This window comes from Nematolebias whitei, chromosome 18, assembly GCF_014905685.2.
Source record: "Nematolebias whitei isolate Nwh7 chromosome 18, NemWhi1, whole genome shotgun sequence".
NCBI classification, from domain to species: Eukaryota; Metazoa; Chordata; class Actinopteri; order Cyprinodontiformes; family Rivulidae; genus Nematolebias; species Nematolebias whitei.
The window spans coordinates 37,504,590-37,520,871 of record NC_056515.1 but is presented as its reverse complement, the minus strand read 5'-3'; the positions used below and the strand labels follow the sequence as shown (position 1 = coordinate 37,520,871).

General features: G+C 41.0%; 2 protein-coding genes across 3 annotated transcripts in view; one reads left to right on the top strand and one right to left on the bottom strand.

Annotated features, from left to right (window-relative positions):
• Positions 1-4,836, bottom strand: part of adra1ab (adrenoceptor alpha 1Ab) — a 5,995-nt gene extending 1,159 nt beyond the window's left edge. The window contains exon 1 of one of the 2 annotated variants that reach the window (XM_037692679.1): positions 3,903-4,836. In XM_037692679.1, the coding sequence (XP_037548607.1) occupies positions 3,903-4,815 (913 nt within the window). In that variant the 5' untranslated portion in view covers positions 4,816-4,836. The remainder of the gene's footprint in view (positions 1-3,902) is intronic. The other variant, XM_037692678.1, reaches the window with a different exon arrangement.
• Positions 1-16,282, top strand: part of LOC119425146 (transmembrane protein 230) — a 65,734-nt gene that overhangs the window by 7,030 nt on the left and 42,422 nt on the right. The window lies entirely within an intron of this gene.

Here is a 16,282-nt window from a genome sequence, read left to right as displayed (position 1 = left end):
TGTATAATTTTTTTTTTTTTTCTGTGACGGAATCTTCCCAAGGCATCAATAATCGAAACCAGAAAAATATCCTATATAGCTTTAAATGTACTGTAATATTTTTTAGATTTATTGAAATGACCATTCGTGTTCCCACACATTATTACAATCATTTCACATTCGTGTGGTTATTTCTGCACAAAATGGAAGTTATTTTAAAGAAACAAAGCAACAGCAGGTTTCAGCTCAGTACAGTGAATCTCTTGTGAATTATACGGCAAGCACATATGACCAAAAAGCCATTTTAATTGTGACAAATCAGACCTTTAGTTTTCTTCTATAAGCAACTCTACAGTTTGATGCTTATGAGATGTAGTTACCGTATTCTATGAGCTTCAGCTCTGGAGAATTGCTGCTGCGTAGTTGTTGCAGCTCCACAGAAAGGTTTGTCAACAAGGTTTTTTCATGAAACAGGCTTTTCATCCAAAGACATCGACATAAAACAAGAATTCTCAGGTCTTTCAATCGGTTTGAAAATCTTGACCTATCATGGCCCTGGCGTATGATTGAGCTCTGAGCTGTGAGCCGTGAAGGTCTGCCGCGATTGAAATGCACAACTATCCTTCTCTGGCTGTCTGCCTGGGGAGTCGGGGGCGACTGTGGATGCCTCCTGGCATTACAGCCCATTAAGCTTCATGCTTGTTATCTATAATAGCTTTTGTACGAGGGAGCATTAGTTTGGTTCATTCCACAGCGGAAGCCCATTCTGCAGTTTTGTTTGTTCTGTTTGGTTGCTCCTAATTGAATTTCTTCATGTCTTTTTCTACGGAGTCGGATGTGTCGAGGAGAAAAGTCCTGTTGGAGGTTCAGAGCAAAACATTTTAATTAAGCACATTGTGCAAAGATTCAGGCCTCGGTAATTGCAGCCCTGGTGCTAACTCATGAACAAAACCCTGAGATACTTGAACTCCTCCATTTGAGGTAGAACTTGAGCTTCACTCTTCAATTTTGAGAAAAATCTCACACTTTTTTCTCGAACATGCTCAAAACTCAGCGAGGCTGCGAGGTAAATGACATATTGGAACCCCCTCCTGAATGCCATTTGCCTTCTGGTCGCAGCTGTGAGCTGAGCAGAACGTTCAGTGACCAGTTGGAGATGCTGTATTTGCAAGAAAAAAGAAATCACTTGGATTTTTTTCTGAATTTGTACGTCCAACATGTTTGTGTACAATAAAATAATATATGACTTGCAAACTTTTCAAATATGTTCAAAAATCTTGCAATTCAGACAAGAAAATTGAAAACCCTCTCAAATGGAAACTCTGCAACTTGAGAGCAGCTGCAGTCCAATTCATCAGCTTTTATCTGTTCCTTCCAAATTTAATTCAAATAAAGCTTAACAGTTCAGCTACAACAACAAAATACTTCTTTACTGAACTCTTAACTGCCTCTATAAAATATTGACACATCATTTATAACTCATTTAGTGTGTGTGAGAACTGTTTTGAAGCAACAGAAGACATTTCACTGTCTTCTAATAAAACAATAATCCTTCTTATTTTTTTAATTCTCAGAAATTAGTATTTAGAATAAAAATAAACATTTTAAACATTGCGTTTGAGAGTTTTTTGTGCATTTGTTGTATTTATTTTATTTTGTCAGAGGCACAAACATCGCACGAGGTTGACGTGTCCGGCATCTTCTGCACAAATCATCACGGATAATAAACTGTTTTCTTGGCAGCTGCGTTTGACCTTTGACCCGCTCGGAAAACTGAGCTTAATTACTCCTTCTGCTTGGATCTATAGAGTCTCTTCTTCTTGTAAATAAAGCCGACTGTGATGTTCGAGCACTGAGTTCAGAAGAGTACAACATCTTGATGCTCATCAGGATGCTTCTGTTTAGAAATAAAGGCTTTCTGTCAGTTTTGAAGCGTGACTCTCGAGTCCTAAAGCATGAAATGAAACATGTCGACAAACAAAGTTAGGTATTTTCAAGGAACAATGAGTTCTTTAGATAAAACTGAAAAGAATGATTAAAGGTGGTAATCAGTTAAAGGCTCTGTTAAACAAATAGGAATGATTTCAAACGTTATTGAGAATATTTTAGCATATTTCTTGTCTAATATGTAACGCTTGCCATGATTGACTTTTAGCTACAACTTCACCAAATTTGAACAAAAACCGTAAAACTGACTTTAGTTATTGTGAGACTGTTTATGAAGCATTCACACTATTGTGATCCACGTTTGTTCCGTACGTTTTATCGGCGTCTTGTTCCACAGTTTTTGTGCTATTTCAACAAATCATAAATCAAAACGTTCAGCTCGTTCACAACAGTCCTGCTATGACTTTTGGTATTGATGCAACTTTAGCTTTTTGAAATATTTAGCCTTTCATGCCATTTTTCTTATAGAAAATCAATTGAACTCATCCTTCAAACCTTTAGATCTGTTTACAGCCTTTTACTGCTCCTTTCACATTTTGTTCTGCTTCAGCTTCTTTCAGCTTCCTTCTGCAAATTTAAACATTTTTAGCTACTTTGATCTAATTTGTTTTTCCAGCTGTTTTGTGCTCCTTTCAGTTTCTGCTAACTAAAATATTTTTGTTCTAAGTTCTTTTTGCTAATTTCAGCTTGTTATGCACCTTTCAGCTTATTTCTGACAGTTTCAGCTGTTTCTGCTATTTCAGCTACTATTTAGTTGTTTGTATGCTAATTTTAGCCTTTTCAGCTAATTCCACATTGTTGTACTAATTTCAACTTTGTTCAGCCTAATTCAGCCAAAATGTGCTCTCCACATCCTTCTGGTAACTTAAGCTTCTTACTGCGCTTGTAGCTACCTTTTCAGCTGTTTTAGCTCATTTCAGCTTTTTTCAGATAATTTCCACTTTTTTGGGCTGATTTCTGCTTCTTTCAGCCTAATTGGCAAACGTGTTGTTTCTGCTTTCTTCTGGTAATTTAAGCTTGTTCTACCTTTTTAAGCTACCTTTTTAGCATTTCTAGCGAATTTCAGCTGTTTTCAGATAAATTCTAGTTTTTTTGTGGTAACCTGCTACTTTCAACCTAATTAACTTCTTTCTGATAATTTCAGCTTATGCCATTTTCAGCTTATTTCTGCTATTTATAACTGTCAACTAATTTTTAGCTAATTTCCTAATTTTTGTGTTAATTTCTGCTTATTAAGCCTAATTCAGCAATTATGTTCTTTTTGCTTTCTTCTGCTAATTTAGGCTTGTTCTTCCTTTTCAGCTAAAATTCAGCATAGGTTTTTAGCTAATTTCAGCAGTTTTTCAACAAGTTCTGTAACATGCATTTGCACTAGTTTCTCTAGTTGTTGTTTATGTTTGCTACTGTCAACTAGCTAAGACAGCTATATCAAATTAGTTTTAATAATTCAACAAAAGGCAGTTAATTAAATTCTTGTTGATGCACTTCTGGGCAGCACGGTGGCGCAACTGGTAGAGCTGCTGCCTCTCAGCGAGCAGGTCCCTGGTTCAAACCCCGGTCCAGGGGCCTTTCTGGGTGGAGTTTGCATGTTCTCTCCGTGCATGCGTGGGTTTTCTCCGGGTACTCCGGTTTCCTCCCACAGACCAAAAACATGCATGTTAGGCTGATTGGTAACTCTAAATTGTCCCTAGGTGTGAGTGAGAGAGTGAATGGTTGTTTGTCTCGTTTGTCTCTATGTGTCCCTGTGATGGACTTGCGACCTGTCCAGGGTGTACCCCGCCCCTCGCACAGTGATTGCTGGACATGGGCACCAGCGACCCCCGTGACCCAAAATGGAACAAGCGGGTAAAGAAAATGGATGGATGGATGATGCACTTCTAACCCAGGGGTGGATGGTGCATTTAGAATTTGTTGTTCTTCAACTTAAAAGAATGGGGTTTGTTGGGTTTGGTGCAGAAGTTTCATGATGTACCTACCGATCGGTAAAACCAGAAAAAAAGGGAGCCAGCACAAAACGAAGCACCCGACTACGATGCCCAGAGTCTTGGCTGCTTTTTCTTCTCCCGAGAACTTGAGCAGCTTCCGCAGGTGAAACGAGGGCCGTTTGTTCATCACTGTCTCTTCGCCCTCCTGTTTCTCTGCCTGAGCAGAATTCCCTCTGTGTATCCTTAGCATCACACCCTCCATCTCCACCTCCTCTCCTTTCATGCTCTCCCTGAGCGTTTTGGTCTCTCGCCTCACCACGGTATACACGCGGCAGTACATGGCCAGGATGATGACCAGGGGTATGTAGAACGAGCCTAAAGCTGAGAACAAAGCGTAGCCCGGCTCCTCTGTGATTCGACACACGCTCTCATCTTCAGGGTCTGGCTCCTTCCATCCAAACAAAGGGCCCACGGATATGACTGCTGAGACTCCCCAGAGAGCTGCTACTGCGGTGAGGCCTCGTCGGCCCGTAGCCATGGCCGGATACCTCAGAGGGTAGCTGACAGCCAGGTAGCGGTCAATGGAAATCACACACAGACTGAGGATGGAGGCAGTGCAGCAGAGGACATCCAGGGCGGCCCAGACGCTGCAGAAGGAGCGCCCGAACACCCACCTGCCCAGAGCTTCAGAGGTGGCAGAGAAGGGTAGGACCGCGGAGCTGAGCAGCAGGTCTGCAGCCGCCAAGTTGGCGATGAAGTAATGAGTCACAGATCGCCACTGGTGATGGAACAACACGGACAGGATGACCAGGATGTTGCCGAGGACACCGAACACCACAAACACCAACAGCACGACCCCTAAAATCACGGCCTTGGCGATGTCTACCTCTGGTTGGGTGGAGGAGCTGCAGTTTGTGCAGAAATCTGCAGAAGCGAAGACGCTGATGTTCTCAGCAGGAACCATTGTAAACTCCCGGGTGAATCTATTGATTAAGATCTGCACCTTCCCTTGTTTTCCGATCCATCCAGCGCAGAGAATCAAAGACTTCCCAGCCGAATAAACTGCTCTTCCACTTCATTTTACAAATGCAACAGCCTCTGCCAACAATCCATAGATCACGTTGTCCGGATTCCTTGGCTGAATGTCATATTTTGACAGCATGACACTGCAGCAATTTGTCATAGTCAGGAATACTTAATGAAAAAACATCATGATTTAATCATCGATGGATCCAAGATGTTGTCTTCGTTCACCCTGAAAGGTCTCGCAGCGATAAATCTGCAAAACAAGATAACAAAGAAAATATAGTTGGCAACACATTCACGATGGCAGGTTTGTACAAAGCAGGCTCTTGACTTTGTAATAGCTTTTTCCTCTTGTCAGCAAAGGAACAAGAAAATTACTGAACCAAAACGACAGAACATATTACATACAGCTCTGATGAAAAGGTAAAAATATCACTTGGCAATCTTCTTACTTCATTAGCAATGCTGCAGAGTAAACAGCGGGGTGAAATATGGAGCACTCGCAATTTCCTTTTCTTAACGGTGTAGCCTCTGCAAGCTGACGCACATAAAATACCTAAATTTGATTAAGATTTAGGTTTTAAACGAGTCTTCTCATTTAAAAGGTAATGAACAAGTAATGTCTACATTATTCTGCTTATTTTAAAACAGATTTTCTGCTGGGTTTGCAGCACCTGTTGAGTTTGTTTTTCAGAAACTCAGTGTTGGAGTCTCTGTGTCCACCATTAATATTGGACATTTGAGGGTCTGGTTTATGGGCGCTGCCATGTTGGATTTTTGGAGCTAAAATGTTCAGATTTGGGCTGTGGTGTTTAAATGAAGTTAAATTGTGGCTGATGGGAAACAAAAAAAAATCCACTAAATAGGGACAAATAGTTGGCTCATCCTCCACAGGATTGTTTCAGTTTATTCACAGTTTTAAACAAAGATGTGCTAAGTACCAATTACATACAACATGTAAAACATTTTACTTTTTGCCAACAGTTGCAACACGATAAAAACGCCCCATCGGTTGACTATTCCTCTTTAAATGACCTCAGTCTGGAGAAATGGTTTAAAAATAATTGAATTGATTAAAACAAGTTCTATCTCAAGTACAGTACTTCCTCACTTATCGCAGGGGTTAAGTTCCAGACACCGCCGCGATGGGTGAAAATCCGCAAAGTAGGGACCTTATATTTGTTCTAGTATTTATATATATTTTAAGGATTTATAAACCCTTCCCACACTCTTGCAATGTTCTTAACAATGTTCTAAATGCTCTAAATGCTCTAAAAGAGCACAGCAAAAGAGAGCAGACAGACTGATGCTACGGTTACTGAGCCCCGGGGGCAGGCTAACCATCGGGAACACCAGGACATTTCCTGGTGGCCTGGCCCGCTCTGTGATCACCGAGGGGCTGGACCAAAGGCTCGGTTCATGTCGCATTTGATTATTTTAAATAAACAATCCATGCCACTCACTCCGGTATTCTCCTCACTGAAGCTCCCACAGCTGTGATGGGGAAAGATGGGCCCCACCCCCGCCCTTCCTTTCTCTTTCTGAGGCTGTCTGTCACAGGTTGCACGCCCGCCTGTTGTGTGTCTCTGCTCTGCCGTGGCAGACAGCCTCAGAAAGAGATCACTGAGTGGGCCAGGCCACCAGGAAATGTCCCGGTGCTCCCGATGGCCAGTCCGTCCCTCTGCACAATGTTCTGGTTTGTCACCTTTCATCAATCAGCCAGTCGTGTGTCGTGGAAAACCCGTGAAAGAGTCAGTCCGCGAAAGTCGAATCGCCAAATATTGAGGGACTACTGTATTTCATTGCTGTCCAATTAAATGCTGTTTGTAAATCATTATGCTTTCGTCTCTGTTGCATTACACAGTTATTCTGACAGAAACATTACACCAGAAGTGCTACAGCTAGCTGCTGAAGTTTACTGTGATGGTTAATATCTGTAGAGTTACGAGTAAATGACGGTTTAATTAAAAACTAAATGAAATGTGAAGGTTTATAAAATGAGTGTTTACATCCATGCATTCATCATCTTTTACCCGCTTCTTCCTTTTCGGGTCATGGGGGTCACTGGTGCCCATATCCAGCTGTCTCTGTGTGAGAGGCAGGGGACACCCTGGACAGGTCTCAAGTCCATCATAGGGACACATAGACAAACGAGACAATCGTTCACTTTCATTCTCACCTAGAGACAATTTAGAGTTACCAATCGGCCTAACATGCATGTTTTTAATCTGTGTGATCAAAGTCCACCCAGGAAAACCCCCGGCCAGGATTCGATCCGGCAACCTTCTCGCTGAGAGGAAACCGCTTCATCAACTGCGCCACTGTGCCGCCCCAGTGTTCACACTAATTGATACAATTTATGATTAAAGTTGTTTGAGAACTGTGGTCCACTTCCACCCTGCTTGGACTAGTTAGCCGTTAGCTTGTCAGTTCAGTGAGAACTAAACTCCGTTCATTCAAACAAATTAGTTCAAAGCTCACAGGTAAGATATTGACTGGTCATAATCTTTCCCCCATACCTCAATTCAAAAGATCTAGACTTAATTAATCTCAGTTTCTGAGAAAATATTTGGTATGACCTATGGGGTGCATGTATTTTTCAGTTTCATTCACTTTCACAAACGCTCTTTATTTTAAATGCAAGCTGACAGCCTTAAAACTCGCAGTACTAAATCTGGTTTAGTGTAATCTTGATTTAAGTGTTCAGACTGATTATGTGAAAGAGGGGCGGTAGATGATAGTGGGAAATATCGGACGTCACCAAGAAAAAACAGGAGTAAACATAAGGACACCAGAGTATAAATAATGATCCTCTTGGGGGCCAAAAGGAAATAATTTGTGGCATTATGAGAAATCCAGCCAAGCGTGCTGTGAAGGGATAAATGAAAGCACAAATAATTGTGTTTTTAAGCGCCGACAGTCTTCCAGCGCATGTGATGGCTTCCTCAAATGTCTCGTGTGCCTCTGGGTTTTCTATTCATCAGATGACAGGCCAAGAATTGAAGCGTGAGAAGGACACTATATAACCCCCAGAGAGGTGCTGATAGTCCCGCTCAGTACCTCTCTCGGAGTGTGTTTAAGATGTCAGCGAGTGTGATAAAAAGTCCTGCTGCACGTCCCACTGTGAGGCAGAACCAAATGCACACAAACACTTAATGGCAGGATTTCAGCATCAGAGGCTGGGAGGGGGGAAAATGCCACAAGCTGTGAATGAATGTGTTGCTTTGCAGTGATATTTGTGCAGTTCATTTAGCTGAAACAAGATTTCTTAGCGTGGTGAAATATCTGTGAAGAAAAGATTTGGTGCAGCAACAGGTTCTTCCTTCAGTCTACACGTGTTGAAGCATTGGCTCATTACTACAGGAAATACATTTACGCTGATCTATATAGATCTATATACATTATCTATATATCTGTATTGATCTATCTATCTAGATCTAGATAGATCTGTCTCTGTGTATATACAGAGATACAGATCTATATACTGTGTGTGTGTATGTATGTATGTATGTATATATGTGTGTATATATATATATATATGTATATATATGTATGTATGTATATGTATGTATGTATATATATGTATATGTATATATATGACATACATTATTTCTACACTCAGCAGCAATGTCCTGGTTGCCCTCAGGCTGTGAGATCTACATTAAATACAGTCTGTTCCTGGAGGTAAAGCCAGAGCTGTAAGTCAGTACCAGGTGACACATTTATGTTGTCAAGCTGCATGGGCGACATGTGGCATGTTTGATTTTATATGCATGCGCTGCGTTCAGGCTGCCCCAAGGTTTGAAAAATAGCCTGATCTCTGATACTGATCAGCTGTAACAATACAGCCAGAGACAAGTAGAGTAATACAGATGTTACAGTCTCGTGATCTGTCAGAATCTGATGGCCAAGATGGTGTAGAGGTAAGGCAGCCGGCTTGGGACCAGAAAGTTGCGGATTGACTTCCCATCCCGCCATGCCCACATGTCATGGTGTCACTGAGCAAGACACCCAATCCCTAATTGCTCCCTGGGTGCCTACATAGCTGCCCACTGCGTGTGTATCTCAGGTGTGATGGGTTAATGCAGAGAACTCATTTCGTCATTTTATGGGAACATACAGTGATGACAACACATGGCACTTGTGTGTGTGTGTGTGTGTGTGTGTGTGTATACAGAATATATATTCTCTTGGCGTACCTCTTAGATAATTCTCACATGATTTCCTTTTGTCCTAATGTGATTTATGTAAGGATCAATAAGAAAGGAGGGGTTATAGTCAACTTGTTGCTGTTACACCTCTGAGCCACAAAGGGAGGTTGTCACAGAGCTGAAATTGTTGAATTGTTGACAGATGTAAGCTTAAGCTGGCACCATGACTCATGATGTAGTGGCTACAGATGTTTGCAACACACATTTTATGCATGGTGAGCAAGGACAACAGAGTTAAACTTCATGCCTCCTATTTTTCCACAACACTGGCTTCACTTTATGAAATACATATTTTGGTGCATTTATGAATGGCCAGAGGGATCTTAAGGAGGCACTCATCTTTATGGCTGTATTGTGGAACTGTTCTGTGAAGAGTCTGACACACACCTAAATTTTCTGTAGAGCCATGGCCCCCAGAAAGGCAATATTTTTTTCTTAACCCCCCTCAGTAAATACTACACAGAAATGGCTCAAAGAAACTAAGGTGGTCACCGGGAACACTTGAAACTGAAACCATTATTTTGGACAAAGTGCAATGGATGAGATGGAGGTACAGCATGATAAAAATAAGACGACTAAACCCCTCAGGAATCATTCCAATTGAATAACTAAAGGAAAATTAAGCTATTTGTCCCAGTTTAAGTTCTGAAGACAATTGTTCTTATTAGGCTCATCTATGAGAACCTCCATTGTGGCTTCAGGATTTTCAAATTTGACTCAAACAAGCCAAGTCAAAGGTCACACAACTTTGCTTTGTATGGTTCTCCAACATGGACCACCTATTGCAGACAAGTAATAAGCTTGGAACATTTACAGCAATGATGCCATCAAAACTCTTTCAACATTAGCTGAAAGGACTACTAAACCCATATTAATGTCTTTTAGCAAAGCTAAAATAAGCAATACTGAATCCATCCATCCATCCATCAATCATCTTCTGCTTATTCTTCCATTGGGTCGCGGAGGCAGCAGCTTGAGCAGGGAGGTCCAGACATCGCTTTCCACAACCACTTCTTCCAGCTCTTCTGGGAGGACCCCAAGGCATTCCTAGGCCAACCGAGAGACATGGTTTCTTCAGTGTGTCCTTGGTCTTTCCTGAGGTCTCCTCCCAGTCAAACATGCCTGAAGCACCTCCCTAGGCAGGCGCCCAAGGAGCATCTTTATCAGATGCCCAGACCACCTTAACTGGCTCCTCTCGATGTGGAGGAGCAGTGGTTTTATTCCGAGTATCTCCCGAATAACTGAACTTCTCACCCAATCTCTAAGGGAGAGTACAGCTACCCTGTGGAGGAAACTCATTTCAACTGTCTGTATCCACAATCTCATTCTTTCGGTCACTACCCAAAGTTTGTGACCATAGGTGAGAGTAGGAACGTAGACCGATCGGTAAACGGAGAACTTTGCCTTACAGCTCAGCTCCCTCTTCACCACAACGGACCGGTACAGAGTCCGCAGTACTGCAGATGCTGCACCAATCCATCCGTCAATCTCACACTTTTATTCTTCCCTCACTCATAAACAAAACTCCAAGATACTTGAACTTCTCCACTTGAAGCAGAACCTCACCCTCGACCCAAAGAGAGCAATCCACCCTTTTCTGACTGAGGACCATGGCCTCAGATTTGGAAGTGCTGTCATCTTAGCTGCTTCACAATCTGCTGCGAACCGCTCCAGTGAGAGCTGGATATCACGGCACGATGATGCCAACAGGACCACATCATCCACAAAGCCACTGAACAGGACTTCCTCCACCCACTGACTGCACATAGAAATTCTGTCCATAAAAGTTATTAACAGAATGGTTGACAACAGGCAGCCCTGGCAGACTCTGAAGGGTGGGAGTTGGACTTACTACCGGCAATGTGGACCGAACTCTCTCACCGCTTATATAGGGACTAAACAGCTGATGGAAACAGGCCCCCAATCCCATACTCATGGAGCACCCCCCACTGGGTACACCTCTCACAGTACTGAATTCATTGTCATCAAAAAACAATTTCAGTGGGCTGGTCACCTTGTCCAAATGTCCAACAGTCACCTTCCCAAACAACTCTTCTATTCCCAACTGCAATGAGAAAGGAACAGAAGGAGCTCAAAAGAAATACTTTAAAGATACCTTGAAGCAGAACCTCGAGTCATGCAGTATTGCCTGGACCAACAGGAAAGAACATGCCATGGATTGACCAAACTGGAGGACATCCATTCATCAGGAACTCGGCTATTTCAAGAAACACCTCAAAGAGAAACAAAGACCGAGAAAACAACAGTTAGCCATTTCTGATCTACCAAGAAGTTCAACAACTATCACCTGTGCAGAATGCAGAAAAGTCTACTGCGACTCTTCAGTCTCTGAAGGATCCATAATCAATAGGAGACGATCGTCCTCGTTGGTGAGGGACAGCCATGAATAAAGTCAAAGTTCATGTTTGGTTTCTGTTTCTTATAGATACAACTCACATCCTGATCATCTGGTGGAAACATTACCCATTTTGTTGTCACTGCAGAATATGCTGTTTTGGTCAGATACAATCCCAAGTACAACGAAAACCTTTCAGCGACCTTCAAAAACCCCAAGGAGTTGTCGGTGTTTTGGAGAAATTACATAAGAATAGGGCTCCTTAGAAGCAGAAGAAGAGAACGGGGGTGTCTGGTGGTCATAATGTTATGGTCAGTCTGTACACCTCTCCACTGTGATTCATTCATGCGTGTTTTACCACAGACAGGGCAGCAAGGTGACCGAAGCATACAGATGAAATGATGCAGTGGCGTCCAATGTGCAAAATGACCTTTTCAGTCTGGTGCACTCGTTGTTGCCCTCCAACCTTTTCCAGCTCCAACGTTGGACTTCTTGCAGTCTCATATTTTCTTGCTCCAGGAAAGAATTATTAATACACTCGTTAGGACCGTCAGTCATCCCAAATATCAGTCCTGATTCCTTCTTTCCTTTGAGACTTTCACTTTTCTAAATATACTTGCTTCATTCCTGCTTGTCCTATGTAAGAATGTAAGGAATTTAAGCTTTTTTTCTGACATTTATTAGTCTACAAAGAATAGATATGAGCTCCTTTTAATGTCTTTTTTTTTTGCACTGAGCAGCCAGCCTCTAAAGGGACCAAGGCACATTTTCCTCTGCATATAAGATTTGATTAAAAGCTATCAGCGAACAATAAAATGCTTCAGTTTACATGAATAATCCTGATCTGCTCATGCTGTTGCAGTAGTGGATGTAATGGGGAGATGTTTTGTCCTTGAAGCTGGAGGACCATTACAGGATTGATACCGGTCGACTAAAAACGTGTAGGCTTGAATTCACAAGTGGGCTTTTTATTTGATAAAACAGAATATCATTGGGAGCATTCATGGATGTAATGTAGCCTGACTGTGGGCACATTTACCCAAAGTAGTAGTTTATTTGTTGAGGTGGCAGCTTTGATATGAAGGCAACACACGACCTGAATGTGGTGGAGCTTCATCTCAGCCAGGATAACTTGTACCTACATGGTGTGAAGGAGTTGAGCCAGTGTGTGGTGCACGCATATCAAACGAAGGAAAAGAAACAGTTTGTGAGAACTAAAGCTAGTAACTCGATGAGCTGCGACTGTTCAAGCCTTGTTGTCGAGTCAACTTGACTCCAGTATTGCAAGACAACGAGCACATTTTTTGAACTCTTGGGTGTTTGAAGACGAGCACCAGTGAACCCTCGAGCTGTTTTATGATGCCAAATTTAGGAAATGCCAGTTCTTTTTGTGTGCACACAGCTTGCAGAACTGTATAACATTGTTCCGTGACCCACGTTGTACCCACCTTGGCAGCCACTCCCACTTTGATGATTTATTCTACTGGATTACTTTGGTAAAATGAAACCGAGTAGAACTGCCAGATCAGTTTTTGAACAAGTACCCATTAACTGCGTGAGTTTTAGATCTGGGCTAGCAAGCTCTGGGGTGAGAGTTGAACGCAGGTGCAGACAGACTCGGGGAAATTCGAAGGTCACGTAAAGAATATCTATTTATTCCACAAAACTCAAAATCAAAAATCTTACGTGACTGCAAAACAACTAAATTGAGAGAATACATAGGAAGCACAATCCACGGACGATGAACAAACAAAACGAGACAAGTTTTAAAGGGACACTAACGATAGACAATGACAAACACCTGAGGTGAGAGTCAAAGGAGCAGGAGCTGACTACCAGAGGGGAAAACACTGCGAAAGCTGAAAACACAATTAAAGAGACTCAAAGAAAACTAAATACACAAAAAGACAAAAAACACTACAACACACAAGGATCCTGACATGGAGGTTTTCTGTTGCGGGGAGGGGGGTGTCATAAAACACATCTTTGTGCTCTTGAGATGGATTAGAAGCACTACAACAAATTAAGACCTTAAGCAACTGAAAAACAGGATAAATGTGAAAGAAATCTTCAAATAAATCACAGCAACATGTTCAGGCCCATTCTCCACTAAATGCTGTCCACGCTGTGCATGACCTATCAGGACACTACGGTGGCCCTCAGGTGTCAATGAACAACATTTGGAAAAAACAGAGTTCCATTTGAAATAACAGAATTACATTAAGCCAAAGCGGAAGTGGCCAAAGCGGAAGTGGCCAAAATCACATTTGGGAAAAAAACGAATTATATTAAGCCAAACCACCACTTCTGGTTTGGCTTTGTGTAATTCCATTTTTTCAAATGCAATTCCATTTTTTTCAAATGTTGTTCATTTACACCTCAGGGCCACCGTAGAACACGGTTGGATTGCAACAAATGTGGGTAAACCTACAGAATGATGTTGATCATAAAACTATTAAGTTGGCGTCTCGCTGTGACAGGTTGGTGTTCAGCCTTTGTAAAGGAGTCTCCAGAACTTCTGGTCTAAAACTGCACACGCTCATTTCGAAAGTGCGATCCAGAAATACGTCTGCTCGGCCTGCTGGTCACACTGGTCACAAACAGAATTAATTGAGTCTGCAACAGAAAACGTGCATGTTGTCTTAGAATATTAGGCTCAACCCAGTTGTAGCGAATTAGCATTTTAAATTTATTTCTGTCTTTTGCACATTTATGAAGATAAGAAGTAACTAGACAAATTGCATTTCCTGCGAAATTGCAGTGTGAATGTTTATTGCTGAAGAACTTGATGATAAACAGCTGAAATTAACTAAAATTAAGAACAAGCCTAAATTAGCAGAAAAAAGCAGAAAGAACACATACTTGCTGAATTAGGTTTATATACGCAGAAATGAGCACAACAATTAGGAAATTAGTTAAAAGAGCTGAAATTAGCAAAAAATGGCTGAAAAGCAGCTGAAAAGGCGGAAAGAAGCTTAAACTACCAGAAGGAAGCAGAAAGAGATGAAATGAGCTCAGAAAATGTGGAAGTAGCTCAAAAAGCTAAAATTAGCATAAAACAGCTAAACAGTAGCTGAAATAGCAGAAAAAACTGAAAAAAGCAGAAAGAACACTTTTGACCAATTAGGCTGAAAGAAGCAGAAATGAGCACAAAAAAGTTGTAATCATCTGAAAAAAGCAGAAATTGGCAAAAAAACAAACATTGAAATGAGTGCAAAAAATGTGGAATTAGCTGTAAAAGCTAAAAATAGCATAAAACAGTTAAATAGTAGCTGAAATAGTAGAAAAAGCTGGAACTTGCAGAAATAAGCTGAAAGGAGCATAACAAGCTAACAGTAGCAGAAAGAAGTTAGAAGAAGCTCAAAAATGTTGTAGTTAGCTAAAAGAACCTGAAAGGAAAAAAACAAAACAAAAAAAAAAAACAGCTGAAATTAGCTGAAAAAAGTTTAAATTTGCACAAGGAAGCTGAAAGAAGCTGAAGCAGAGCAAAATGTGAAAGGAGCAGCAAAAAGTTGTAAACAGATCTAAAGATATGAAGGATGTAAAATGAGAACAATTCATCTTTTGAGAAAATAAACTGTCAGAAAAGGCTAAATATTTCAAAAAGCTAAAGTTAATACCAAAAGTCATAGATGGATTTTCCTGAAAGAGCTGAACATTTTTATTTATGATTTGTTGAAATAGCTTAAAAACTGCAGGACAAGAATCGCACAAAAAAAAACAAAAATGGATCACAACAGTGTGAATGTTTCATAAACATTCAGACCATGAGGGCTTCATATCTTCAGCTCTGGAAGAAATCAAGAAATTGCATCAAATTTTTCTGAAATCAGCATCTCGACGTGTATGACAGCCCTAATGTATCTGATGAATTCTAACACAAGCACACTCCATCCTACTTAACAAGAGCCATTTCTGATGTTATCAAGGAAAAATATAAAAACTGTTGGTCAACTTTATCATCTTCCAAAAGGACCAGCTGGATGGCAGAAACAGTGCAAATAGTAATTCAAACAAATCAGTGAAAAATGACTATTGACCAGGCTTAAAGAGGTAAAAAGAAAAGCTTGGAGTGAGGAAAAGAAGAGTTCAGTTTTGGCTTTAGTGGCAGTGAGCACCAGGTTTTTACCAGGGTTCAGGTGTGGCTGAGGGACCATTAGATCCAGATCCTGCATGGCCAGCTCAATCTCCAGATCTGGACCTCGATGAAAACGGCTGGAATGTGATCAAACTGAAGATGGGTAGTCACAAGCCATCAAAAATACCCGAGCTGATTGGATTTTTGCAGCAGGAAGACGCAAAACGTCACCTTAACGGTAACGTGGATGAGTGGTGGAGATCACGCCAAGATGCCTGCACAACTAAAATCAGGTTTAATGCAATAAATAGTCACTTTTGATCAATACTATTATTAGAAATTAGTATTGTGATCTCTAAAAATGAACATAACCTTGTTATGTTTGCATTTTTTGAGGTCACGTTCTGCAAAACACTCCAAATGACATTTTAATTTGAAGTTGGGATGAAAGCAGATTAGAGAATGAAACAAATGTTCATTCTACTCAAACACACATTTATAAATAGTAATATCAGAGAAACTAATCACTTTACTGGGCTCTATTAATGTGTTCCAGAGCTTTACATCTGTCTATCTGTCTATCTATCTGTCTATCTATCTGTCTATCTATCTGTCTATCTGTCTATCTATCTATCTATCTATCTATCTATCTATCTATCTATCTATCTATCTATCTATCTATCTATCTATCTATCTATCTATCTATCTATCTATCTATCTATCTATCTATCTATCTATCTATCTATCTATCTATCTATCT